The sequence below is a fragment of the Herpailurus yagouaroundi genome, unplaced genomic scaffold (genome assembly GCF_014898765.1).
Source record: "Herpailurus yagouaroundi ecotype Mexico unplaced genomic scaffold, PumYag 189, whole genome shotgun sequence".
Classification (NCBI taxonomy): domain Eukaryota; kingdom Metazoa; phylum Chordata; class Mammalia; order Carnivora; family Felidae; genus Herpailurus; species Herpailurus yagouaroundi.
In genome coordinates this window covers 18,369,415-18,397,029 of record NW_024412420.1, presented here as the reverse complement: position 1 = coordinate 18,397,029, position 27,615 = coordinate 18,369,415, and the positions used below count along the sequence as shown (strand labels likewise).

The following is a 27,615-nucleotide window of genomic DNA, read 5'->3' as shown; positions in this document are numbered from 1 at the left end:
TATCTTACGTTCCCGGGATCTTTAAAAGAATTTACAGAATTGCTATTTTCCGTGTTTTTACTGATGAAATAAAATGGATACAAATACTGAACAAGAGGGAGAGTTTTAAGAAAGAAAAGTCAATCCCCAGTGTCAGCATGCAGGCAGTTAAGCGGGGGAAGTGGCTTGTGGACTTGGCAGTCAGGGGATTGCTGACCGCGCTCCCACCTACACGCTCCCGAATGTACGTGAGAACGTCCTGGATGTAAGAGCTGATACTCCTGGGAAGGCCTTCGGTGAGGCGGGGCAGCTGGCACCCCAGAGTCAGGCTTCCCCAACCAAAACCCCACCTCTGAGACTTCCTACCAGTGACCTTGGGCAAGTTATTTGTCCAGACTCTAGCTTCCTCATCTGTAAATTGGAGATAATGAGAATACCACCCCATAGGCTATTGTAAGACGTAAATAACGAATGCTCATAAAGTGCTTAGAATGGTGCCTCGCATGTGTTCAGTGGGCAGTGAATATTAGTTTTCGTGAACACCCTCACCATAGTCCAGCCCCTTGCTTTAACAGATGAGGACCCTGAGGTCCAGGGAGGAGAGGTGGGCCAGCTGGGCGGCTGTGTGCTTTCTCTCCAGCTGCCCCGCTCGGGACTGCCCTTTCTGCTTGCTCTCCCTGGGGCTGGCACAGACTTCTAAATCACCTTGTGTTTTGGAGTGTCCCCTCTGACCCGCCCCCACCCGGGTCTGGGTGAGAATTGAAAAAAAATTTTTTTTAAGATTTTCATTTTTATTTTTCTTAATTTTTTTTTGAATGTTTATTTTTGAGAGAGAGACACAGACATAGTGTGAGCAGGGAAGGGGCAGAGAGAGAGAGAGAGAGAGAGGGAGACTCGGAATCTGAAGCAGACTCCAGGCTTTGAGCTGTCAGCACAGAGCCCAAGGCAGGGCTCACAAACCGTGAGATCATGACCTAGCCAAAGTCAGACACTTAACCGACTGAGCCACCCAGGCGCCCCCTAAAGATTCTTATTTTTAAGTAATTTCTACACCTAGCGTGGCTTGAACTTACAACTCTGAGATCAAGAGTCATGGGCTGTACTGACTGAGCCAGCCAGGTGCCCCTGGGTGAGAATGTTCTCAACATTACTGGAATACTCCAGAGGACTTATGGATTTCTTAAAAGTTAGGGCAGAGGTTCCCAGCCTTTCTTGGTTTGCAGCCCTTAGTGTCAGTAATTTTTCATGACACCCCAGGCCAAAACAAATACCTAAAAGTTCCGTTTATTAAAGTAATTAGGTCAAATAATAGTGTTTTTCCTAACAACTTAGTAGTCATTTGAATAACAATACACATAAGTTGAAAGGAAATTTCCTTCTGTTCTTAATCATAACTACTAACGGGATGTATGCCTCGTTGGGCACTGCACAACTTCTCAAAATTTTGAAATCAGATCAGACATCCTCAGCTTCATATCCTGCTTCCTATCCCCCACCAAAGTACTTGTATCCCGGCAAGCTCCAAAAACCTAGCTTCGTAAAGATACGTGGAAAGAATGGAGCGCAAGCTAATGTTGAAACTGAACTATCTTGAGGAGTAATTTACGCGGTGTCCCACAGACAGCCATCATCCCTGCTCCCCTCAAAAGTAAAACATCTTGGGGGCGCCTGGGTGGCCCAGTCAGTGAAGTGTCTGACTCTTGGTTTCGGCTCAGGTCATGAGCTCACGGTTTCGTGAGTTCAAGCCCCGTCTGGCTCTGCGCTGGCAGCGTGGAGCCTGCTTCGGAGGATTCTATGCCCCTCTCCCCCTCGTGCTCTCTCTGTCTCTCTCAAAATAAATAAACTAGAAAGAAAGAAAGAAAGAAAGAAAGAAAGAAAGAAAGAAAGAAAAAAAAAAAAAAGAAAAAGAAAAAGAAAGAAAGAAAAACATCCTGCAGCACCCTGCCAAGTCCTCTGGGGTGCCCCAAACTGCTTCAGCTCCGTTTGGGAGCCCGAGAGTTAAAGACCTTTGCTAGTATGAGTCCTGATGGTGAATTCATTCCAACTCAGGTTCAGAGCTGGAAACGCTGACAAAGAGTCAAAATTTCTGCAAGTTGATTAACCAGACCAGATACTCTGTAACCAGAAGAGAGACATTTTCCACTGATAGGCAAAAGTCCAAAAGCCCCACATCGTCAGGGCTCCTGCCAAGTCAGCATGTCTCCAAGCCAGACTGCCAGGTCCTGAGTGATTTCTTCCAGGCTGGTTTTGTTGCCACCGGCGCCCCCTGGTGGTACCTGTTAAGACTAACAGGAGAACCAGCGGCAACCGGAAAGGAGAGGACAAGTGTCTGTTAGGACTTCTAAGTGTTTAATAAGTTGCTCTTATATGAGCTGGAGGAAGGAAGGGGGCAGCTAACATTTCCTGAGCACCCGCTGGTTGCGAGGCCTAGTGCTGGGTTATCATCCCTCCAAATCCTCACTCTACGCGGGAGCAGATGACACTGTCATCACCGTTTGCACATGGAAACACAGCTTAAGGGACACACTCTACCTTTGGAAATGGCCAAGCCAGAGTCTCAGTCTAGGATGATTGTATCCTAGGCCTGTTTCTTCCCCCCTTGCTGTGCTCATCCCTACACAAAGGACTGGGTGGTCCCTATGGGAGGGACCTTGGCCAAACCCCTCCCGTTAGAAGCCTCCTTTTGCCCAGATCCCGGGGAAACAGCTGCAAACAGAATAAACAGGCACTGCTCCGTCTACATGGGCACTTTAGCCTTCAGGGGAAAGACAAATAATTACGAGCTGAGAAAAGTGCTGAGGATCAGAGGCACTGACAGAGCCAGGATCCTTGGCTGCCATCGGCTCTGGCTACAGATAAGATGGAAACCCAGCCTCTGAAGAGTAGACGTGGATGTTGATAAACAGAAGGTCTCATGTCCTCGAAATGGCCCAGACATTTGGGCTGGGGCAAAAAAAAAGTTCTGTGTTTGGCAGATTTGAGGGTGGGCAGCGTGCCAGGAGCCTGGATAAGGGCTGTAGTCTTTGTGATTCCACACACATCAGCAGTGCAGAATTTTAACCATGCACTGGATGTTGAACCTGACCCCCCCAGGGTATACAGTTTAGTCTCTGTGGCTCCAGTAGGCCCACCAGGGCCCTGCCTGGCCTCAGAATCGTCACTGGGAACATCAGCAGTCTCTGTGCAGGGGCACTGGGGAACCAGCCCTTGTCCCTTACCCTGACTCACAGCTACCTCTGCGCCCTGCCAGGTGCGCATCGAAGTGTTTCGGGCAGAGGAGTTGATGGCATGTGCAGGATTGACCTCACCCAGAATCGTCCCTCTGTATGGAGCTGTGAAGGAAGGTCCTTGGGTCAACATCTTCATGGAACTCTTAGAAGGTAAGGAGCCAGGTTCAGAGCCAAGGGTTGACCGTGGTCCCCAGTTATTCCATTTTTAATCTCTTGACCCTGTGACATCAGCCAGAAAGGCCTACTTTCCACCACCTGCCCTTTGAAGGCCTTTGCCCGTGGCCTGCTTGCAGGCCTGGAAATGCACCATGTAAAGACTGGCTGTTGGTCTCCTAGGTGGCTCGCTGGGCCAGCTCATAAAGCAGAAGGGCTGTCTGCCGGAGGACCGGGCCCTTTACTACCTAGGCCAGGCTCTGGAAGGGCTGGAGTACCTTCACACCCGAAGGATTCTGCACGGAGATATCAAAGGTGAGGCTTGTGCCCCCACCGCCCTGGTCCCCAGCGGCCTCCTCCTTCCTTATCTCAACCTGCCTGACTTCCTCCCAGATCTTCTGGGCCTGCCTGACCGTCCCCAGTGGCAGGTCCCACGTCAGGCTGGCAGGGCTGTGCTGGCAGGAGGGGGAAGTGTGTTCCCCAGGCCCTTAGCCCGGCACCCTAGTTGCCAGTGGGCAGTGCCTGCAGAGAACTGCAGATGGCGTTCCTAGGCACTGGTGACCACTGGGGGAGGGTGGGGGCAGCAGAGCTGAGTGGCAGTGTCCCAGGAGTAAACTGTCCCCAGACCTCAGAGATCCGCCTGCTCCCTGCCTCTAGCCCGAACTGATAAACCTCCTCCCTTCCTTATGACTAATAAAACTAATCAGAAGCAGGCAGCTGTCATGTAGGGTCAGCCAGAAACTGCCTCCCTGGAGGTCCAGATGGGGCTGGGGCCTGGAGTGACTCACCTGTTCCTCTTCTTCTCTGGGGTGGCCTGGCAGCTGACAATGTGCTCCTGTCCAGCGATGGGAGCCGTGCAGCCCTCTGTGACTTCGGCCATGCTGTGTGCCTTCAACCCGATGGCCTGGGGAAGTCCTTGCTCACGGGTAAGCCCCGCCTCCTGCCTCCCTCCCCCACGATGACAGTCACCACTAGCCTTCACGAAGCATTAGCCTTCTCCTGTGCTTTCTGTAATAGCAGTCAGAAGTGTGAACCCTTTTTGTTCACAGTATTTCAGCCCATCAACAACCCTAGGTTAGCAGAAAGCTTTTGTTACGCTTAAATGCAAGAATGAGTATCAGGTCCTCGTTTCTGATATTCCTGCTACACAGAGAAGGGAACGGAAAGGCTGGCTGCCTCTCATCCAGCCTTTTCTGGGTGGCTCGGCTCCCAGCCTGTGGCCTCAGCCGTCCTGGGCCTCTGAGCAGTTTCTGGAAGCACAACACGAGGGCTGACCAAGAGGCCTGGGCTCTGTAGCTGGAGAAGCATCTGTTTTTAACTTAAATCTTCTGATTAGTAAAGTAATCCACGTCCATTGTGACATATTTAGCAACTACAGAGTGAAGTGGTATAGAAGAGGAGGGAAAAAGGAGCTACCCTGTTCCTCTTGCCCAGAGACATAATCACAAATATTGTAGATCACTCCTTCCATCTCCTTTTTTTCTTCCTGTACCTCGTTAAGGCCATTATAACACAATTCTGCTCTTTTTTCATTTATAGCGTTCTGCATAAGGTTATTTCCTCTTGACCAAAGGAAAATCAACCTCTTATTTATTGAGAGAGAGAGCAGGGAAAGGGCAGAGGGAGAGAATCCCAAGCAGGCTCCACAGTGTCAGCGCAGAGCCCCATGTGGGGCTCAAACCCACGAACTGCAAGATCATGACCTGAGCCGAAACCATGAGTCAGACGCCCAACCGAGCCACCCTGGCACCCTAGGCAAAAACCTTTTAGAAGTGATTCTCTGACAGGGCACCTGGGTGGCTCTCAGTTAAGTGCCAGACTTCGGCTCCGGTCATGATCTCATGGTTTGTGGGTGCCAGCCCCGTGTCAGGCTGTGTGCTGACAGCTCAGCGCCTGGGGCCTGCTTCAGATTCTGTGTCTCCCTCTCTCTCTCTGCCCCTCCTCTGCTCACCCTCTCTCTCTCAAAAATAAAAAGCATTAAAAATTTTTTTAAGTGATTCTCTATCATTAGAGGACTATCTTGGTCATTCTGAAGATGTATATTGAAAACAGACACCTGCCTGTATTATGAAAATAATTTCTTTTCTAAAACCTTTTGCAGAAAGTAGAACTAAGCAAAAATAAAAAATACAGATCACCGGAGTGGGAGAAACAACTTCCTATCTGGTATCGATCCTTCTAGTCTGCCTAGAAGTTTGTTTGGTTGTTTTTTTGTTTTTGTTTTTTACACTTGCTAACATTGCGGGAACATCGTAACCATTAATTAGTCTCCTGCCACATAATTTCAAACGCCCAGGCCCCTCCCCAGTGTTAAAAAGCACTCTAAGAGTTTGGGCCAATGGGTAGAGCCCATATTTTGGGTGGTGCCTTCTTTGTGCCAGTCTCCAGGGGAGCCCCTGACTTAGCTCATCCCCGGCAGATTTGAGCTGGAGGCTTTCTCTCTACTCGAGGCCCGTTAACAGAGACAAATTCAAGGTATCCTGGGAATTGACTGGTGTGGTCACTGCCAAGGCTCTTGCCCCCCAGAGTTCACGGTTGGCTTTTCTGCCTCACCTCACCCCCTCAGGGGACTACATCCCTGGCACAGAGACCCACATGGCTCCAGAGGTGGTGATGGGCAAGCCCTGTGATGCCAAGGTGGACGTGTGGAGCAGCTGCTGTATGATGCTTCACATGCTCAACGGCTGCCACCCTTGGACCCAGTACTTCAGAGGGCCACTGTGCCTCAAGGTCAGTGACAGCATGTGGGAGGGCCAGGAGGCCCACGGGCCCGGGGCTGCAGACTTGGGGCGGTCCCCATTTTGGCTGCTCTTCCGTGGCCGATGGGAACAGGAAGAGGCCTCATCGTAAATGTGGGAGCCTCACTAAAACACTTGCCACCCAGATCGGTGGGCCCAAGGGGACATCCCAGGTGAGGGATCTCCTTAGGTTCATGGCAGGTCAGGGCTGTCTTCCACTCGTACGCTGGGTGCTGGGAAGTGAGCGTTGCCTTCTGACCCACAGATTGCCAGCGAGCCGCCGCCTGTGAGGGAGATCCCACCGTCCTGTGCCCCTCTCACGGCCCAGGCCATCCAGGAGGGGCTAAGGAAAGAGCCTGGGCACCGCGCGTCTGCAGTGGAGCTGTGGAGGAAGGTCAGCCTGGCCCTGCAGCATGGTAAGAACCCCACACTGGCTGCAGGGGTGAGAGAGTCAACACGGCCCATACCGACCCAGCACCAAAGAGATTCTCGCCGGGACATGCCGGAGGGCCCACACTGCAGGGTCGTTTGCAGGAGAGGAGTAGGCTCAGTGGCGGGTCCCTTGCTGGGAGACTGGAAAGGCCAGAGGCAAGGGTGGTGGGCAGGGTGGGCCCCATGGAGCACCACGCAGCAGTTAAAGCAACCCAGTGGCGCAGAGCAACCTGGCTGGATTTTGAAACTGTGGTGCGCTGGGCAAAAAGGAGACGGACAGAGCGAGGCCTAGAACACAATACCTTTTTTGTAAACGAGATATTGAAAAATAAAAACAACACACAGTTTGCAAGAACACGATCGAACCCAAAGTGACACAGCAAATATAATAGAAGGTCGCGGGGGCGGGGGGCGGTGCAGGGGAGAGGCAGTGGTTATGGGAATGAAAGGGGAATACATAAAAAAGGAGAGAGATACCCAGAGCCCCCCCCCCAAAAAAAAAAAATAACCGCCCCCCCCCCCATTCCAGAGAAAGCGTGGAGTGTGGGGAAGAAGGGGTAAGAGAGGTGGGGGCGGGGCAGGGCGGTGGTCAAGGAGGCCAGCGTACATGGGAACTCAAAGTTGGTGTTACCTCAGAGCTGTTTTTAAATCTTACCATTTACAAAGTCCTTCTCTGGAGCCAATTCTGGCATTTTTAAATTTGTGATGGTTACCTAGAAGGAAAATAGAATAAAAGACAGAAATACCATCCTGCTCCCACTGTGGGAGGCCGTCTTACGGAAGAGGCCGCCTCCGAGACCTCAGCGTCCCCTAGTGGGGCAAGGGCCCTCCGTCACTGCTTGCCTCCAGCCCTCTGCTCGGGAAGGGCCACCTGGCCGGGCCTGTTTCCACCTCACCGCCTGTGCTCTGTTTTGTAGTGGGAGGTCTGAGGAGCCCTTGGAGGGGAGAGTATAAAGAGCCAAGACATCCGCCGCCACACCAAGCCCATCCGCCGCCCAGCCAAGGCCACTCTCCCCGGACGCCACAGGCCCAGCCGAGGGAGCTCTCACCTGGGGCTCCGGGGCCCCAGCCAACCGAGGACACGACAGGCGGGGCCCCTAAGCTCCAGCCTCCTCTACCCCCAGAACCCCCAGAGCGGAACAAGTCTCCAAGCCTGAACTGGGGCAAGGAGGAGTCTGGAACATGGGAACCATTACCTCTGTCCTCCCTGGACCCGGCCCCTGCCAAAAACCCCAGCTCGGCGGAGCGGAAGGCGACCTTCCCAGAACAGGAGCTGCAACAACTGGAAATAGGTATGGGCGGCCACGGCTGCGACCTCTGGGTCCCCGCGCACAGACCTGGGCCTCCCCCAAGGCCCGGGCTTCATCCCCTGCGCAGCCAGCGTGGGCTCTCTTCTAGGCCCTTCCCTCAGAGGTCAGCTCCTGCGGTCCGTGCAGCCCCACACACACCTGGGCCGGGCCACTCCCGGTCTTCCACAGCCATCCTCTGCCTTCCTCTCCAGAACTATTTCTGAACAGCCTGTCCCAGCCGTTTTCACTGGAGGAGCAGGAGCAGATTCTCTCGTGCCTCAGCGTCGACAGCCTCTCTCTGTCAGACGACAGCGAGAAGGTAAGCCGGCCGGGGACCCAGGGCCAGGGCACGGAGCTTTGTGTCCAGCTGGTGAAGGGGCTGTGTGCAAGTAGCGGCGAAGGGAGGCTGGTGGGGGGTCACCCCTTCCTTTTGGAAGGGCTCCCCACCGGGGCAGGGTGTCACGCTTGCTCAGGATGAGCCAATCCGTCTCCAACGCACCTGGGGAACTGGGGAACCGTTTGGCTACTCGCGATTGTGGGGATGGAGATTTGGGCTTGGGGCCCCCTAGAAGTACTCTTCACCCCCCCACTCCAGACCCCAGCTTAGCCCCAAAAGTGCCCAGTGGGGCCACGCTCCAGCCCGGGACACGAGCGGTTCCTCGCCCCCGAGCCCTTCCGCCCCAAGCCCCATCAAGGCCACAGATGGTTCCCCAAGCCCAGGGGCCTAAGTTGTGCCCCCTCTTGTTTCAGAACCCGTCAAAGGCCTCTCAGAGCTCGCGGGACACCCTGAGTTCCGGTGTGCACTCATGGAGCAGCCAGGCAGAGGCTCGCAGCTCCAGCTGGAACATGGTGCTGGCACGGGGACGGCCCACCGACACTCCAAGCTATTTCAATGGTACACCCCAATACTTGCCTGCCCAGCTGCCCCCACAGCACCTGATCGGCCTGCGACGAGGGAGTCCGAGGCAGTTTATGTCCCCCTTCTCCTGGCGCAGTGGGGGAAGGGAGAGGAAGGCACCGGGCGCCCAGACTGGAGGAGCCTGGCCACGAAGTCGGTCTAGAGCAAAGGCCCTGATTGCCCCAGAGCCTTCCCTGGTGGGGCAGTCAGTGAAGGACCTGGCCCCTCATGGGTTGCCGATGGAGTTCTAGAAGGCCCCTACTGTGGGGCACAGAGCGGTCTCTCCTGGCCTAGCGTCAAGAAGTAAATAATGCCTTCCAAGGGGAACAGGAGGAACGAGGCCTTATGAGCATTTAAAAAAAATTTTTTTTAATGTTTACTTATAATTTTTGAGAGAGAGAGAGAGCACAGGTGGCAGGGGGGCAGAGAGAGAGAGGGAGACACAGAATCCAAAGTAGGCTCCAGGCTCTGGGCTGTCGGCACAGAGCCCGACGTGGGGCTCGAACTCACGAACCGGGAGATCATGACCTGAGCCGGAGTCGGCCGCTTAACCGACTGAGCCACCCAGGTGCCCCGACCTCGTGAGCATTTTGATCGAGAACTCCGCAACAAGTTTTCTGGGATCCTCCTCTGGGATTTAAAGTCATTAAGACAAGAAAGAAAACATACATGGACTTGTTTTCAAGGGTGGCTGCGTAGGCTATGTCGTGATTTTGATAGAACGAGGGTTTCATCAGCTCCTGCTCTTACCAGGGCCGGTGTGACACATGGCATCAAGCCCCCGTGGCCTGGCCGACGGCTGTCCCAACTGAGGGGACATTACAGCCTAAGTTGCCCACAATCTAATTTAAGAGTCTCTGTTTCCACTTCCTTTTTGCTTTGTGTGCAGGTTGGAATACTAGTTCCCCATAAGAGCCAACCTTGGCTCTTTGCATTGTGCAGGCCAAATTCTAGATGTTGACAGAAAATTACCAGGAAGAGCTAGCAGGCGTAGAACATTAGGGCCACTCCAGCCTAAATGTCGCATCGGCTTCCTCACAGCCATCCTGCGTCCCTCTCCGTGGGGCTCCTTACAGAGAGCCAGCAGCCACTCTCCTGACGGTCACCTTGCCTGCCTTCTAGGTGTGAAAATCCAAATACAGTCTCTCAACGGCGAACACCTGCACATCCGGGAGTTTCACCGGGTCAAGGTGGGGGACATCGCAACAGGCATCAGCAGTCAGGTAAGGGGACAGGTGCACAATTAAGAGGCAGAGTCCCAGAAGTCAGTGTACCTGGCCCAGCCCTCCAGGGGGAAGGCTTTTGAATAAGTAGAAATGGCACTGTAGGGAATAGTTGACTTCGGTTATCCCCCAAGGGCTCAGGGCAAGCCCCCCGGTGGTGACTGAGGGGTCCCCAGGACCTACCCTTGGGCTGGTTGAGATTCTCCAGAAAGAAAGGCAAGAGTATGCCTTCGGGACAACCCACCTGACTGGAGAGAGACCTCCGCTTTGCACTTCTGGGCAGCCCCCAAACCCCATGCTGCTGTCTCAGGCCTGCTGGTTTGCTCTGCCCCCAGATCCCAGCCGCAGCCTTCAGCTTGGTGACCAAGGATGGGCGGCCCGTGCGCTATGACATGGAGGTGCCAGACTCGGGCATCGACCTGCAGTGCACCCTGGCCCCTGATGGCAGCTTTGCCTGGAGCTGGAGGGTCAAGCATGGCCACCTGGAGAACAGGCCCTAACCCAGCCTTCCACCACTGGCTCCGCTCCACCGGAAGCGGCCTGCCTTCTTGGTGTCAGTGCCGCCCCCGACACACGGGCTCAGCCTGCTCCCGGGGACCTGCCATCCTGTGGCTTCACTGGTGGGACTAGGGGTGAGCAGAATGCCTCCCAGGATCTGCTGTGTCCTGCCTGACCCTGCCAAGAGAACGCCCGGTGCCCACGTGAGGAGGAGGAAGGAGGCAGGAGGCCGCTCCCCATGGGGAGCCAAAAGGGTCTTCTCTGCTCTGGTCCAAACAAGCTGGCCTGACCTGCTTAGATCAGTGACCACTTGCTGGCAATCAGGATAGAGCAGCTTCCGGCCTGGGTCAGGGAGGGGTGGGTGAGCCCCTCGGCCTCCAAGCACGTGTGAGGGTGTCGAGTGTCCCAGGACCCACACCCAGGTCCAATGCAGGAGCGGGACGGCAGGCGTACCCACCCCCGGATTAGCAGGGAGCCCTCTGACCCCCTTGCCTGGCCATCGAACCCCCCTTTAGACCTAGCAGCTTTTCTGCCAGAGTCAGGGAGGGAGGAAGGCCAGACACTGGAAGTCTCCCAGGGAGAACACGCTCGTCATGTTGTTGCAGCATAGGTCCTGAGCCGAACTCCGCTTCAGCCAAGGACCAGAGGTGTCTTAAGTGAAATGGTTCTCAGTCCCCAAGCACATGTCCCTTTGCCGCCGGCCACCAGTCTTCCCCAGAGCAGCAGGCTCTGAGCCCCAGCACTGCTCCCGGCTGGCTGGCACTCAGCCCCCTCATCTGTCAAAGTGAAGGGCGACGGGAGCCCTAACCGGCAGGAGCCGTCTGGAGCTGGGGTGTGGCAGATGTGTGAGAAAGCAGCAGCCGCAGGCACCCCCCCATCCACCCCACCCCACCCCCCATTCCTCCCGGCCACGGCTTGGAACATCATGCACACCAGCTTCCTGAGACACAGCCCCGGCATCACACTCACACCAGCCCCGCCCTGCCCCTCGTCCAGGGACAACTTGCCAACTGCACTTTGCACTCTGATGACCTCAAAGCACTTTCACGGCTGCCCTCCAGGAGGGCAGGTCAGTGGCTCTGCACGCGCTAAAGCAGGCCAGGAGATGGGGTGAAGGGATTCAAGTCTTGACCTGTCTTTACGCGCACGACCCCTCAAACCTCCGTTTTTCTTTAAGATGAGCCCCACCCCCCACCCCGTTGCCCCAGCCCTGTCTTTTCGTCAGTGGGGGTGCTGATCAGGACTCATGTAGCATTAATCAACTGTGAATCATTGTGTGGGGGCCTGCCAGCCTCCGCTTCTGGGGGTGAGGGGTGGCCCCTGAGAGCCCTCCTTGGGAGAAGCTCGTCCCCGTGTCTTGCCAAGGCGGCGTCTGTCCAGCTATCCACATCGAGCCATTCTCCTCCCCATGGAGGGACCCTGAGCCCCCAGGACGTGAAGATCTCCAGCCTTGGTACCGCAGAGTTCAGGTTGTAGAGAACTCTTTGTAAGCAATAAAGTTTGGGGTGATGACAAGCGTGTTAGGCCGTGGCTGTCCCCACTCTCACCTGCCTACTTACAGAACCTACTTTACAGATCCTAACCGCTGCCTCCCTTTGCCTTCTTGGTGGGATCTTCCCAGGTCTGCCCTTTACTGTGGGCAAGGACTGTTTTCAACCCTTGAGCCAGGTCACTCTTCCCCCTTCCCCCTCCCAGTGGGAGCTTCCAGGCCTCCTTTTGGCCTATCTATTCAGACCAGTTAGGCAAGATGCCCCACCTGGTGGCAGTAGGGAAGTCTCTGGCCTGACATGGATGGGGGGGGGGGGGGGCGGGGAGCGGGGGAACCAGGAGCCCAGAACAAAGACTGCCCCACCCACTCCTGTCCCTGAGGCCTGGCTTCCAGGGAACAGAACCGGGAGCCAGCCTAGACTCCCAGCCCTGAGTGACCAGAGTTGACTTGCCAGGAGTGGACTCCTGTCTGAGGATGAATTCCAACCCCCCCCCCCCAACAGGCCGCCCTGAGCACATGGTGCCTTGTCAAATCTGGCTGCACACCCCCGAATCCTTGCTCAAGTATGTGCCCGTGCCCCAGGCAGGTGCAAAGGCCATCCAAGCTTACTGGTCGCGGCCCTCTCTGGGACTGCTTGGAAGAGCCAAGCAGTCCTGCATCTTTGGAGAGGGCTGGGGCTGCGGGGGTGGGACAGCCTTCTCCGGAGGACACATCCCAAGGGCCGCCCCGCCCGTGAGCCGGGAATCCTGAGCGCTGTTCCCTGTCCGCGGGAGGGTCGCGGCAGGGACGTCACAGAGGCGGCGACATCACAGGCGCCGGCGCCCCCCCCCCCAACCCCCAACCAAAGAGCTCACTGGAGGCGGAGGAGCAGCAGCCAGCAGCCCGCTGGCAGAGCCTCGGTCAGCATGGGGGTGACAGGTGGGAGTGGGCTGGCGCGCGGCTGGGCCGGGCGCCGAGGGATTTTTCCAGGCGGGCGGGGCGGGGAAAGGGGGAGGGGCGGAGCAGAGGCGGGAATTCGGCCCGGGGCCCCTCCCCCCTGCCCCCAAAGCCCCGGACCGCCTAGAAGGAAGGTCGACCCCAGCCAACAGTCCTCCGCCCTCTGACTACCACGCCCGGCCTGGGCCTTGCGCGGTGCACAAGCTTGTGCGCCAGGGCTCACATGAGCACCTGGGAGTACAGGCCACAGATTCACCAGAATCTTGAAGGGGTTTCTGGGCACACGCCAAGAGTGGCCTTGTGCCCAGGAAACAACTCACGAATTATCCCAAACTGCCGATGACCCTAAAATCCCTTTCAGTCGTTCCTGATGATTGGAGCCTTTGCAGGGAGAAGCAGTGGGCTTCAACAGATACTGAGCTCCCCTTTGTCCTTTGCACTCTTCTCTGTACCAACGGGCAAAGCGGTTTCCACTGAAATGGGGGCCTTCTTGGGCCCTTCTCTCCCAGGAGGACACAGGCCAGCATTAAAAATGTGCCAAGAGCCAACAACCAGAGAGCTTTTCCCCTTTCCCAAACTTGTGGAGTAACAAATCAATGCAGACACCTTAAATCACTCCTGTGACATTTACGGCACCCCCTTCAGCCCTTGTGTTAGGCCCTGAATCTGATGAGTTCACTAAAAATTAAAATGTGGGTTAGACAGCTAGGTGCGTCACAGAGAAGAGGACTCAGGAGACGTGAGTTGGCCTGTCAGGAGTGAGTAGGATTTTTCCAGAAGAGAGACTTTCTTGGTATCTGAAGTAGCCTGTGCAAAGGCCCTCAGGCACAAAAGGGCCTGCCTGCTGTGCTCTGGGGGAGCGGGCTTTGGGGCTGGATACCAGGAGATGCCAAAAGAGAGCAGAGGTCAGACGACACAGGATCTTTGAAGCCACTCTGCAGTCTGGATGGGACAGAAGGCAGGTGTGGTGCTGCGGGCTCACTCTGGGGTCTTTAAGAAGCCCGAGCTGGAGGGAAATGTGGCTGCAATGGTCCAACTGGAAGCCTAAAGAGATTGCAAAAAACACCGTGGTGGGCCTCGTGGGCTTTGGAGCCAGTCAGACCCAGGGTCAGGTCATGGTGCTGCTCTTAATAGCTGTGTGGCTTGTGCAGTTTCCTCATATGTGAAAGGAGAGTCACGGCCGCTTGAGCCTAGAGTGGCTGTGAGGATAGAACATACGGGAAGCACTCAACATGGAGTGTCAGTGGGTAGTAATTGCTAGGTTTGTGTTGACTTTGGTGTTGGGAGCTGAGGAGAGGCAGTGGGGGTGGAGAAAGGGACCCGCATAAGGTCAACGTCAGAAGTAGGGAGGTCAGAAACTGGGGAAGGGAGGGGGGGAGGGGGTCACAAATAACCCAGGTTTCTAATTTGGGCAAAAGTATGAAGGATTATCAGGGAGAGGGGCTTATCAAGAGTTGAGTGATTGGGAAAGAAGACGGGTCAGGCATGCAGAACTGTGTTGGCCACACTAGAGTCTGGACACGCAGGGTGTCAACTTGTGAAAAAATGGAGGACAGGCCACGTGGTTTGGCAGGGCGAGAGGGATGAGGAATGCATTTCTTCGCACAGACTTTTGCTGACCATCCACCTTGCAGACTCTGTGTGCAGGGGCATCAAAGAATCAAAGTGAGCCACCCACACACTCTGCCCATCTCTAATGAAGGGTCAGCAAGAGGTCCTGCGCTCAGAGGTCTGCAGGGGCAGGGCAAGCGAGACTGGAAGAGAGGCCACGGGGTGGAGTCCTGAAGGTCTCCAGGAAGCAGTAAGCCCCGAGCGTCATCTCAACAGAAAACAAGGGACATTTCGGAGACAAGAGATGTCTAAGGCTCTGACAAGGGAAAGATCCCCTTAGGGAGAAATGTGCAATCGGTAACTGGAATTTGAGTTGAGAGCTCAGGAGAAGAGGGAATAAGAAATAGAGATTGGAGGGTTTCCTGTGGTCTAAGCCACGGACTTGAAAGCTCCAGAAGGCAGAGACTGGATGTTCATCACTGTATCCCCTAGAACACTACCTGGCCCTTAGCACGTGCATAATATTAAATAGTACTGAAGAGCTTATTCAGTGATGAAAAGCAAGTATTCCCTATAGCACACCCCCGGTCTCAGAGCACCCACAGTTGTTTCATTTGAACTGTTTTTCTGCCTAATTACCTTCTTATCTTTCTACAAACTTCCAGACTCTTTCTTGGTTTATCAGTGCTAGACATTATCACCTTCCTGCTCTAATGCATCCTGCCCCATCCTCCCAACATTATTTTTAGATCTGCTGATGCCTTTGTAAGTTTAATATACTCCCATATTTATTTTTTATCACTTTAGACAGTATCTTTTGATATCACACATAGTAAGATGTTCTTAGTGCCCCTACCTTTCCCTTCAGCTTTCCTCCCTGCCTTTCACATCCCAGTGTCTCTAACCTGTATTTTTACTTTTTCAATAGCAAGGTTGGTAGCATTTACACTGCCCTATAGCCACAAATATGTTTTCCAAATTTTATTTATATGTAGCTTCTGAGGGTTGAAAATTAGTAAACAGGACTTACGTTATTGTGACTACATAACTACTGTTTACTGCAGAACAAGGAAAGGTACCACAATGACCTTTTCTTTCTCATACAATTTTTTGTTTTTCCTGGAGTTTCTAGTTGCCTTTGCTTATATTCTTTGGTGTATCATAGTCTTAGTTTTTACCAACCTCTACATCTAGTCAACTATTCTATAAGATTTTCTTTATTTCAGAAATCTACTGCCCCAAACCCTTCATCTTCTTGCCTCTGTACAGTTAACATCCTAGGACTTAGCTGCTTTCCTGGGGTGGACACACTATTTCCTTCCTAGGTCTCTTGTTTTACACCTGTATTTTGTTTTAGCACATTCTCAAATAACTTCCTAAAAAAAGAGGAAGCAAATTTCCTGAGTCCTTCCATGTCTGAAATGATAAGTTGGCTGGATATAAAACTATATATTAGGGGCACTTGGAGTGGCTCAGTTAATCGACTCTTGAATTTGACTCCAGGTCATGATTTCACGGTTCGTGGGTTTGAGCCCCGCATCAGGCTCTGCGCTGACAGTGTGGAGCCTGCTCAGGATTCTTTGTCTCTCCCTCTCAAAATAAATTAATGTTTTTAAAAACTGTAGGTTAAAAAACATTTTCCTCAGAATTTTAAAGGCAACCATTGTTGTTAACTCTGCCGCCTATATAATCAGTTCCCCTCCCCTTGTAGGTGACTGGTTTTTCCACTTTAGAAGCATTTAAGAATTCCTTGTTCCTAGTGCAATGAACTTTCACAGCAAGGATCTTTTAATATCTCTAGTGCTGGGCATTCACTGAACCCTTTTAAGCCAATGACATCACTCAGTCAAAAATCAAAGAAATTTTGATTTTTCTTTTCTATATTCTCTATTCTTTCTGGATCTCCTTTTTATTATGACTCAGAATTGGACTGTCTCTTGGTCCTTTTCTCTCACTTGATATTTTGGTTCCACTTTCTGGGATATTTTGGTTCTACTTTCTGGGAAGATTTTCTGTTTTATTTTCCGATTCTTTTTGCCAAAAGCTCTTTTCCTAATTCTTTTTTAATAGGATCCTATTCTTGCTTTTTGGCTGCAACATATATTGTTGAATATGTACATCTCAGAATCTCTTAAGATTTTAGAATACTTTTAAAGCTCCTTTCTGTCTCCCAAATAACCTCTGGTCTTCTAGAATCACCTTTCCTCTTTCTCTGTCAATTGCATATGGGTAGCTTCGTCAAATGTCTGATGATGCTTGACTGTTCATGTTTAAGAGTGAAATCATAAAAAGCTGATTGGGAATCTGTGACTGCAGGAGTGATTGCCTGGCAGGTATCACTTTAGGATGATCAGGCAGGAACCAGATATATCTCTGTCCAGTTCAAGAAGATCAACAAAACTGATAAATCTCTAGCCAAACTGAACAGGACAAAAAGAAAGGAGACAAAAGTTGCCAATATGAGAAATGAAAAAGGTGACATCACTACAGAATCTACAGATATGAAAAGGATAATAAAGAATATTATAAACACCTTATGCCAATAAATTTGCCAACTTAGATGAAATGGACAAGGAAACTCCAGGCCCACATTCACAAGCTTCACCTGTGAATTCTACCAAATGTAAGAAAGAAAGAATAGGAATTTTATACAGACTCTTCCAGAAAATTGAAGACAGAATACTTCCCAACTCATTCTATGAGGCCAACATTATTCTAATACCAAAACCTGAAAAAGACAATACAAGAAAATTATATACCAATATATTTCATGAACCTCATGAGAAATTTCTTTTAAAAAGTTAGCAAAGCAGGGGAGCCTGGCTGGCTCAGTCAAAACGTGCAACACTTGATCTCAACATCATGAGTCTGAGCCCCGCATGGGGTGTAGAGATTACTTAAATAAATAAATTTAAGTAAGCAAATCAAATTCAACAATGTATAAAATGATAATTTATCTCAGGAATGCAAGGTTGATTTTAACATTAAAAAAATAATTTATTTCACCATAAACAGAATATAAAAGAATTATTAACAGAATAAAATATAACATTGTCCATATGCTATAACATGTTATCTATAACATATAGTATACTAACAGACTATGAAAGAAAAACAGGAGTGCCTGGCTGGCCCAGTCAGAAAAGCATGCAACTCTTGATCTTGGGGTCATGAGTTCAAGCCCCCCATTGGGTGCAGAGATTACAAGAAAGAAAGAAAGAAAGAAAGAAAGAGAAGAAAAGGAAGGAAGGAACAGAAAGTGAGAAAAGAAAAGAAAGATATACAAAAGAGAAACCATACAATGATCTCAATAAATGCAGAAAAAACATCAGGCAAAATCTGACCTCTCTTCCTTATTAAAAACTAAGTGAACTAGAAATAGAAGGGAGCTTCCTCAACCTGATAAAGAGCATCTATGAGAAAAGCTACAGCTAACATTATACTTAAGTATAACATATACTTAAATACTTAATGCTTTCTCCCCAAGGTCAGGAACAAAGCAAGGGTGTCCACTCTCAATTTTATTCAGCATTGTACAGAACATTCTCAGTACAGTAAAGCAGAAAAAGGAAATAAGACACATCCAATTTGGGAAGGAAGAAGTAAAACCGTCTTGTGTCACACACATTGAAAGTAATCTCTATGCCCATCATGGGGCTTAAACCAAGGACCCAAGATCAAGAGTCACATGCTCCACCGACCGAGCCAGCCAGGTGGTTACAAGGTATACATTTCTAAATACTAGCAACCAGCAGTTGGAAATTGAAATTATTTCACATACTACAGAATGTCACCTGAATCCCTAATAGAACATTCCCAAGTTGGGCACAGAGGTCCCAAGTTGAGTCAACCTCAGAATTTTGTTTCCAACCCCCAGAGCTGCTGTGAGGTTCACACCATAACACTTTCGCTTCCTAGCCACACCCCAGTTGTTCATGGAACGGTTTAGGCTGCGGCTGTTGATTAGATTGTCCAGGGAAATTTTGTAGGGCGCTCAAAGGTTCTGAGGTGAGAGGCCTGGAGAACAGCAGCACTGGGGTCAGGTGGAGTTGGAAACGGAGACGTGGGGAGGAAGCTAAGGGAACGTGGCAGTTGAATTGGTGCAAGATGTGGAAGAGACCACTGAGGTGGCTCTTGGGAGCCCCTCTGTGGCAGTACACTCCTAGCCCGGCCACGCAGGTGATCCAAAGTGATGCCCAGGCCCAGAAGGAACATGGATGCGCCCAAATCCCAGTCACAGAACCAACCTCTACATCTCTTAGGAAGAAGCCATGCACATTCTGATCCTTTGGATATAATCTTGGGAGCAATTCTTCTCGGCCAGAGCCAAGGTCATCATTTCCTGCCACACTCCAGGCTCAGGGGGACCCAGCTTTCCCGCTGCCATGACAACTCCACCATCAACCCCCATCTACTACCCAGGGGAGCAGAGAATGGGAGCCTGGTGCCCTTACCCCCCAGAGGATGAAAAACAAGCTTCCTCCATAAAAGATGCGAGCCTCCAGGGAAATGACTGGGGTGGGGGAACCTTCCCCAAAGCGTTGCTCAGCCTCTTCTGTAGGAGGTGATCGGAACCCAGAAATCAAATAGGTGTCAGCATCACCTCAGATCAAATCCCTAGGGTGAGAACCTCGGCCTGCAGTGGGGGGGGGGGTGACCCCAGGATGTGATGGAGTGAGGAGCCTGGAGGAGAGAAAGGGCTTCAGGGTATGAGAGGCCGGGATTAGGGTGAGCGGCAGATCTGAAGCCTGGCCAGAGAGAGTGGAGAAAAGGGGGCAGAGGGGCAGGAATGGAGGGAGATGAGGAAGGTTCTCGGTGGGGGCGGGGGGGGGGTCCCACGCAGTTACAGGCTCCTGGGTAGGAAAGCATGCAGGACAGAGGAGTTGAGAGTTTCTGGAGTCAAATCTGCATCCAGTTCCTGACATCAGCAACTATCAGCTGAGGGACCCTGGGCCAATGAACCTCTTCTCATTTTTTGTTGAATCAATTGAGATAAAGCAGAGAATGTGCCCCCACACAATGCCCGGGCAGCCTCGTGGAGGACGGTGATGGATCGGGGAGAGCCGCAGGAAAGGCAGATTCGGGTGTGGAGGGGAGCAAATGTGGGGCGCGGGGCTGGTGACCTTGGTGGGGAGAGCAGGGAGCCGAGGGGCAGGACGGGAGAGGGGAGGGTGAACGGGCTGAGATGGGGGACAGGGAGGGAGGCAGACACCTGCCTGGACTCCAGACCCCCCCCCCACCCGCCCTGGGACTGTCCCCGCTTGCAGCTCCCCTGCCCTCACTTCCTTCTCCCTGCCAGGTACCAATGGATTTCCCTGCTGTGGCAAGGAGTCAGTGGACATTGTGGAGATGCAGTGAGAGCCAGTCCCCCACCCTCCGGGACCACCAACCCTTACCCCTGCCACCACCGCCAAGTCTTCATATACTACACACCCCCCCCCCCCAAGCCGGGATCTCCCTCCATCTTGCTTCTTTCCAAAATCTCCCCAGGGGCAGTATCCAGGCCAAAAGGTCGTGGGGGGAGTCCTACCACCCCCGCTTCTTCTTCTGCCTCCAGCCCCTGACATTAGTGAAGGACTGAGGGGTGGCGGGGCACACTGGGGGACATGGATGGGGACTGATGCCTTCTCACTGCCTTGCTCTGAGGACAGAGCTACCTGAGGTGAGGGTGGGCAGATGCCCGAAGAAGAAGGAGTCCCTGTGGTTGAGCACTGAGGGCAGGGGCCCAGATGGCAGCAAACTTCCAACAAGAACTGAGGGGATCCTACACACACACACACACACACACACACACACACCCCTCTGCCTTTCAGATCTGCCAGGAGGAGGGCATTGTCCTTGAGCTTCTCCTTCTATAGGGAGCCAGCCTCTGGGCACTGGCCACACTGACTCACTGGAACACTTGGTTAAAATGAAGCCTCCTGGGCCTCACCTCCAACTGACTGGGGTCCCTCTTTGGGGCAGGGGGCAGCCTGACAAGCTCTCCAGGCACTTCCTAAACCCACTAATGTCTGAAAATAGCTCTCCGGTGGATGCAGGGACAGTGAGGGGAGTGATGTGCCGGGGGCATCTTGCCAGGGGGCGAGGCCGGGGGCCTTGAGGCCCCCAGAGACCTCCATCCTCCTAAAGCCATCCCGCCCACCCCACGGAGGCCTGTCATCCACTGTGTCTCCTTCCGTCGTAGGGGCACCACAACCCAACACCAGTTCCAGCAGGCACAAGAAAAAGAGGAGACTGAGGTAACAGTGGGCGGGGCACCTCTTATGGGGAGGCGGTAGGTAAGGGGCAGGATTCTTTAAGGCCCGTCTTCCCCAAATCCCTGACAAGTCTGGGACCCTGGACAGGGCACGCTCACGCACAGCCACCCTCCCGCCTCCCCCGCCCCAGGGAGGTCTCTGCAAAGTGGCACGTGTAGGGGGGGAAGCAAGCAGGGAGGGGGTAGGGCAGTGTAGGGAGGAAGGCAGGAGAGGGGGGCAGGGAATTGGCGCCAGGGAGGACCTCAGGGCCAGGGGCCTCCCCGGCTTCATTTGAAATGTTTCAGCCAGAGAAAGAATTGCTAGAACTGAAGCCTGTGCAGAAAGAGGACCTGGACCTTAAGCCAAAAGTGGAGCTGGAGCCCGAGCCAAAGCCCAAGGACCCTGAGCAGCAGGAGTATAGGACAGAGTTCCTCCAGCCCTTCCCGCAGCAGGACATCAGCCAGTGGAGCGTGAGGTCCAATTCCAGCTACCTGAGTGCTGCCGAGGAGGGCAGGGCGTCCGCCAACCATCGCTCCATCCGCGTGCAGACCTCCAAGCACCTCTTCTGGGCAGACAAACTCATCCAGGCTTCCGAACACAGCCTGCAGCAGGCGGTCGGCAAGCAGCTGGACAAGAAGAGTACAGGTAAGGCCACCAGCCATCAGGACCAGCAGTCCAACCTCAAGGACGCCACGTGCTCCAAGCAGCAGCTCCAGAGCCCCCACGCCCAGCCAGCTCCTCCGGCCACAGACGCCCAGCAGCCACCGGATCCCCACCCGGCCTCCCCCAGTCCCTCACCAGCCATTGGCCTGGCAGAGATGATCAACTTTGCATCTTCCTTGGCCGTGGCCTCCTCCAGCAATATGGACTTGCCCAAATTGGAGCATATGATCAAAGCTCCACCGCAGAAGGCCGAGGCGCCTTCTACAGATCCTGCCGTGCCACCGGCCATGGACCAGCCAGAGAAGGAAGAGCTCGCTAAGGAATGGTTAGAGAAACCACTTGAAGCAGGGGAGCCACAGAAAGCTTGGAAGCAGGAAGACAAGAGCTTCCCCCACTCTTACCTTGACTTCAACAAGCCGGGGGTCAAGAGGGCCACCATCGAGGGGGAAGTGAAGCTTCTCCAGGCACCGACCATATCGCCTCCGCCTCAAGGAGCCGTGGAAGAGTAAGCGAGGCTGGCCCACAGCTTCCCAAAAGAGCAGGGTGTGGGCTAGGACGTGTGGGTGGGCCCACTCTTCACACAGCTGGGAAAGTGGAATGAGGGGCCGGGGGAGGGGATGGGGTGGCCTGTGACGTCGCAATCTCAGTGACCTCATAAAGGCTGCTGGAAACAGGGTTCCGGTGGACTGAGGCGAAGTGCCGAGGCCAGGGCTGGAGGAGGCGTGGGGACCATGGAGGGTGAGCACTCCTGGGCTCGGGCAAGGACCCGGGCTCGAAATGGGAAGGGCCATTCTAGCATTAGGAAGTTTGGTCACCCTCGTCAGAAATGCTGAGGCTAGCATCTGCCCTGCTGAGAACCTGATGGCCCTGGGCCCGGGACACACCGTGGACTGGAATGTGAGGGAACAGGGTTCTCCAGCACCCCTTTCTTCCCGGTGACAAACAGACACAACAGAAGGTCAGCTGCCCATCAGCGTGCAGCAGGAAGAGGCCCTCTTACCCCCAGGGCCCTCCTCGCAGAGGCCTCTGGGATCACCCCTCTCCCAGACCTTCCCACTGGGCCCCAAGTGACACTCTCTCTTTTACGTTGCAGCTCACTGCCAGGAACCAGGAAAGGGAGTCCATTATTGCTGAAAATCCATTTTAAGGTGTCGTCCCCCTCTTCCCCAGAGAAATGACTAGACAAAACCAGTAAAGCCTCCAGTGCTGCCCCCGGCTCAGACTTTTTGTGCAAACGCTCCCGGACTAGTGAGCTCCCCTGGCCGCGGCGTCCTGGTCTCGATTTTTTAGGGATGCCACCCCCCCCCCTTTTTTTGAGCTACCCTAGCCCCACCTGCCCAACCCACCCCCAAGGGCTCTGCCAGCCCTATTTGGCCCCTACTCACTCCCCACGGGTTGTTTCACCTCACTCACACCCGTCCAGAGCTCTCAGCTGGTCAGCAGAGACTCGTGACCAGTCTCAGGGAGGCCTCGGTGCCCTCTCTGAGGCTTCAGGCTTCTTAGGTCATGATGTGGGGCTTCCTCTTGGCCTGGAGGCAGGGGCATGATGGGATCATCTTAGGAGAGAGCCTCCTGGAGGTGGGCTGGGCAGGTGAGGAGGTGAGTCTGAAAAGAGTTCTTCCTGCTCGGGGAAGGGATGGTGTCCAGGGGCTCGAAGGAAGGGAAGGAGCAGCCAAAGGACTGGCCATCCAGGGCCACAGCCTTGAGCTGGAGGTGTCTCAAAATGTAGGGGAGAGCCCGTACGTAATGGCGCACCTCCCCATGCGGTCCAGACACACGCACACACGCACCCCCATCCGCTGACCCCTAACATCACACAGGCACACACATCCGTACATCTGCCCACGGACAGTCCCACACATGCCGTGTGCACAAGCACACATACACGCACAGGCCTGTGAGCCAGACACACGCAATAAACGCGCACACAGATGCACAAGCCTCCCCACGTTGGGGAGGACAGGCAATGTGGGGAAGCGTCTGGAAGAGGCGAGATGGCAGCAAAGGAGGGAAGGGAATTCAGAATGTGGGGAAGGACATGGGCGTGGAAAGGGCAGTCAGGGAGAAAGGGAAGGGAGAGGCGGAGCCATAGCTGGGGCCCTGGTCAGACTCCAGACCTGCTGATGCCAAGACTCCTGTCAGGTGAAAGCCCAGGCTTGCAGGCCCTCAAGAGCCTGCCCTGCCTTGACGGGGGGTGGGGGGGGCCCAGGAGGGGGGGGGCCCAGGGCCTAGGAGGGTGCGATTAGGAAGGAGTGAACAGTTGGGAATGGGCCAGGGCCAGAGGAGGGAAGGGGTGCCGGCAGGAGACTGGAAACAGAGAGAAAGAGAAGATGCAGAGGTATCTGGGGAGGGGCCTGGCTGAAGTGTCACGTGACCGTTGGGCTGCATCTTCCTGGAGTATCTGTAAACTATGGTTTGTAAACTTGCATAGTTTGGAGGAAGAGATCCTTCCCTCCGGGGAACCTGGGTTAAGGTGGGCCACAGCCCCACCTTGGACTATCCTCCTCCTTCCCATGCCCTGATTTTGGGACTCTGAGGCCTACTTCTCCCTGGGCCTCTGCCAGCCTGTGTTAGCTTCTGGAGTGGAGTCGCAAACTCAGATGCCTTAATCCAGGCAGAGACGCAAAAGAGTAAAGCAGCAGGTTCCCCAGCAAAGAGAAGCTGGTTTGTGGTGAGGGAGAGAGCGCACGCCTGTCTAAAGATGTTAAAGTTCACCCCAAAGCCAGCCTGGGGGCGGCGGGCCTGGGGCACTGGGCCAGCCTCAGACCCTGTGACTCTGCCTTTCAGGCAGCAGACGGCAGAAGACCAAAAGAGCCCCATCGTCGGCACAGAGAACGTACAGGTGACCAAGGCTGGCGAAGGGTCTGCTAGTATAAGCTATGCCCCCAGAATCCTCTAGATAGGGGACCGTGGGAGCAGGCTGGTGTGCGGGTCCTGGAAAGAGGTAGAGCTGAGCACCCACAGGCCTGGTCCCAGGGCCCCTGGCGCCCGAGCACTCGGGTGGGCAGGGCCCTCAGCCCTGTCTTCTCCCTGCCTCCAAGGCCTCCACAGAAGCCTCGAAGACTGCCCCCACCAGACCCAGGAGAGGAGCAGCCCTGCAGGATGCAGAAGGGGAGGCCACAGCAGCCTACTGCCCTGCTGACCCAGGTGGAGCCAGCATCCATCAGGGCCACAGGGGCTGAGCAGGCTTCCCCGAGGGCCAGGGAGTGCAAGCGCCTTGCAGCTACCCGTTTGGTGCAGTCTGGCTCAGGTTCTGGGTCTCAGAGGTAAGGGCAGGGACTAGAGACCAGGCCTGGGGTGCCGGGTCTGGGGCAAGGCCTGCTTGGCCCTGGCATCTCTCTGCAGCAGGTGTAAAGGCCTTTCCAACCTCTTCCACCCGAAGCAGAAGCAGCTGTGCAGACGAGAACCTGCTACCCATGACACCCCGGCAGGTGGCAGGTGAGGGCCCCAGAGCTAGGAGCAGGAGGTGGGGTGGGGTGGGGGGCAGGGGGTGGAAAATTAGGGAATGCTTGGAGCCTAACTGCAAGGGGTTGCCTCCTCCAGAGGCTGGGGTCACTGTGAGAAGTTAGTGACCATATTGTAACTGTCTTTCAATGCCAGTCTAATTGGCTAATCTTTACAATTCCAGGGCTCACTGGTGTGTGTGTGTGTGTGTGTGTGTGTGTGTGTGTAGGAATGGATTGGTGGATAAAAAGGTATTTGGATGGTGGGTGGATGGATGGATGGATGGACAGGATGGAAAGAGGAAGGGAGGAAGGAGATTGGGAGAAAGGAAGGGAAAAAAATTAACCTGAGTTCCCCACCCCCCTGGGGTCTGGGGCAGTGGGGTTAGGGGTAGAAGGAACCACTTCTACATTTGGGGACCCCAACGCCCCCTCTAACGTCATGCCCTAATAGTGGCAGGATCCCTCAAAGCAGAATCATTTTACTCACCATCAATAATTTTCAGTGCCCGCTGCATGCCGGGTGCCAGCAGGGCCCCTGGAGCCCCAGAGCATCCCAGCTCCAGAGCCAGACTGCCAGGGTCCAAAGCCCAGGCTTGCCCCTACTGCTGGTGTGACCTTTGACATAAGTTTTGAATGTTTTTTCACACAGGCATATCCGAACATGAGTTTGGGACATGAGAATTGAATGGGGACTTTACACACAGCAGCCACTGCTGTTCTTTAAATGCTATAATGCCCCAGGGGTTGGAGTGACCCGAGCCTGGAGTGATTCAGTCCCATTCTGAGCTTGGAGTGGGTGGATCTCTGGGCCCCCGTGTGCGTGTGCGGTTCACCTTGCTGCCGGCCTCCCTCCCGGCCCCCAGCGTTCCAGGAGATCTTCAAACTGTTCAGCCCCAGCCCGACAGGCACTGTGGACATGCGCAGCATGAGAGCTGCCCTGCGCCACGTGGGTATCCAGCTGAGCCCTCAGGAGATGTGTGAGGCTCTGCGGCAGGCAGACCTGGACGGTGGGTGCCCCCATCCCTGGCCGCTTGTCCTCCCCCACTTCTAGCCCTGGAGGCTGCCTCCTCTGCCCACAGAATCCCTGGCCTGGTCCTATTTTAAATCCCCTCTTCCAGGAAGCCTGCTCTGATCAACACATCTATCTCATAGCCCCTAAACACTTCTGCTGTGTTAATACTCATCCTGACTTGGGGCTCCCCGCAGGGCAAGGACTATTTTTCTCCCCTATTCAGCTGGGGTTGATGTTTGGCTAGAAGTGGGACCAGAGTCTTTGATGTCCAGAAAGAACTGCAGGCAAGCCCCTAAAGCATATGTGGTGTAGGCCTTCTGCAGGGGAGGCGCCCCCAGGACCCCCTCCTCTCTCTCTTCCCAGGTGATGGAACTGTAAGCTTCAAAGACTTCCTGGGTGTCCTTACCGACAGCTACCGCCTGGCTCAGTGCTTGGGTAAGGAGCAAGGGCAGTGGGTGGGAATGGCCTGGCCTGGGGGAAGGTTCCTCCTCACCCTCCCCCATGATCTCTGCTCCCAGGCCAGGCGAGGAACAGCCGGTTCTATGACCCCCAGGGCCTACAGACCCTGTTCTTAGAGATTCTGTTCAAGCTGATGAGCCAGGGCTTTGTCCCCCACAAGTTGGTGCAGGAAGTGATGAGGTAGGCACAGAGTCCCCAACTTCAGGGCCCAGGATTGGGGAGGGGCAGACTCTGCCCCATGCAGGGGTCCCCTGAAGTTCCTGCCGCAGAGACGGGAGCCCTGAATTCTGAGTCAGTTTCCTGGGTCCCAACTTGCCCCAGGCCAGAGACAAGTGGCTTCCTGTCCTGCTTTGGTTTCCCCACCTATGAGATGGAGAGGACTGGGGGAGGCGGTGTCCGAGAAGGCTGCCCCACTCTCTCCTTCAAGCTACTACACCAAGAAGCAGCGGGCTCTGCGGCCGAACCCAGGCTGGAAGGACCGGTGGCGTGACCACAGCGGCTCCGCGGGCGCTCCCGGGGGCCTCACCTTCTTCTGCCAGGCCGCGCGCCTCAGCGGCCTCTCCAGCAATGAGCTGGAGCTCTCGCTGCACAGACTAAACAAAGCAGGTGCGCTCCGGGCCGGGCAGGAACCCGCTGGAGGCGCGGGGGGGGGGGGGGGGGGACCCTCACTCAGGACCTGCTGTCAGGACGAATCTCTCCTTTTCTCCTACCGGTTTGCCCGGTCCAGGTGCGCGCAGCCCCTACTCTCAGATCCCTAACTTGGCGAGGCAGACACCGCCAGAAAACAGGAGGCAGAAACGAGCCCCGCGCCCTAACGTCCGACTTCTCAAGTCCTGCCAGCCCAGCAGCCACAAGCTTGGGCCCAACCAAGGGTCTCTCAGCGCCGGTGAGAGCAGATAAAGGGGGCGGGGCGAGGAGGGGCGGGGCGGGGCTGTGGATAGGGGCGGGGCAGGCAGAGTGGAGGCGGTGCCGACACGGGGAGGACACGAGTAGAGTGGGAGCTGGACTCCCAAGAAACCGGGACCAGGCAGACGGAGAAGTAATCCGGGATCACTCGGGGGCGTGACCAAGGGTAGGGCGGAGCCTACGAAAAAGGGGCAGGATACCCAGGTAGGAGGCAGGACTGGCAGAAATGGGACTGAGCGGGTAGAAAGGCTAATCCAGTCTCTAACGGGAGCTGCCGGCTTGACCCTCCGCACGCCCCCTCCGCCCTCCCACAGAGTTCGTGGGCCAGCCAGCAGACCACGTGCGCCCCTCGAAGTTGGCTCCCTCGCCCCCAACTCTAGTGCAGAAGCAGCCCTCCTCCCCTTCGCCAGCCTGTTTGCAGAAATCTGCTATGAAAAACGTGTACAAGTAAAGCGTTTGCGGAGAAAAACAGGCCGC

The 27,615-nt window shown here is 54.5% G+C and overlaps 2 protein-coding genes and 1 long non-coding RNA gene across 6 annotated transcripts in view; all 3 read left to right on the top strand.

Annotated features, from left to right (window-relative positions):
• The window catches only part of MAP3K14 (mitogen-activated protein kinase kinase kinase 14), a 43,881-nt gene extending 31,933 nt beyond the window's left edge, over positions 1-11,948 (top strand). For both annotated transcript variants that reach the window (XM_040497862.1, XM_040497863.1), the window contains 10 exons: positions 3,230-3,359; positions 3,546-3,677; positions 4,184-4,288; positions 5,929-6,092; positions 6,366-6,516; positions 7,450-7,824; positions 8,034-8,140; positions 8,572-8,716; positions 9,842-9,942; positions 10,278-11,948. In XM_040497862.1, coding sequence (XP_040353796.1) covers positions 3,230-3,359; positions 3,546-3,677; positions 4,184-4,288; positions 5,929-6,092; positions 6,366-6,516; positions 7,450-7,824; positions 8,034-8,140; positions 8,572-8,716; positions 9,842-9,942; positions 10,278-10,442 — 1,575 coding nt within the window. In that variant the 3' untranslated portion in view covers positions 10,443-11,948. The remainder of the gene's footprint in view (positions 1-3,229; positions 3,360-3,545; positions 3,678-4,183; positions 4,289-5,928; positions 6,093-6,365; positions 6,517-7,449; positions 7,825-8,033; positions 8,141-8,571; positions 8,717-9,841; positions 9,943-10,277) is intronic.
• A 118-nt stretch (positions 11,949-12,066) lies between these two features.
• On the top strand, positions 12,067-27,609 carry SPATA32 (spermatogenesis associated 32). Of its 3 annotated transcripts, none has more exons than XM_040497865.1 (12): positions 12,067-12,847; positions 19,716-19,770; positions 20,601-20,655; positions 20,958-21,820; positions 24,357-24,581; positions 24,701-24,753; positions 25,625-25,768; positions 26,137-26,208; positions 26,292-26,412; positions 26,660-26,838; positions 26,960-27,118; positions 27,453-27,609. In XM_040497865.1, exons 1-12 carry the CDS (start codon positions 12,835-12,837, stop codon positions 27,587-27,589), a joined length of 2,076 nt encoding a protein of 691 aa, XP_040353799.1. In that variant the 5' UTR covers positions 12,067-12,834; the 3' UTR covers positions 27,590-27,609. The 3 variants fall into 3 exon arrangements, with proteins under 3 accessions (XP_040353799.1, XP_040353798.1, XP_040353800.1); XM_040497864.1 differs by having other exon boundaries at positions 12,521-12,847; positions 24,698-24,753; XM_040497866.1 differs by having other exon boundaries at positions 12,522-12,828; positions 24,698-24,753.
• LOC121045131 (uncharacterized) lies at positions 21,997-24,158 on the top strand. Its single transcript, XR_005797599.1, has 3 exons — positions 21,997-22,053; positions 22,409-22,463; positions 24,103-24,158. It is a non-coding gene; the product is annotated as an uncharacterized LOC121045131 (long non-coding RNA).
• Positions 27,610-27,615: the final 6 nt, after the last annotated feature.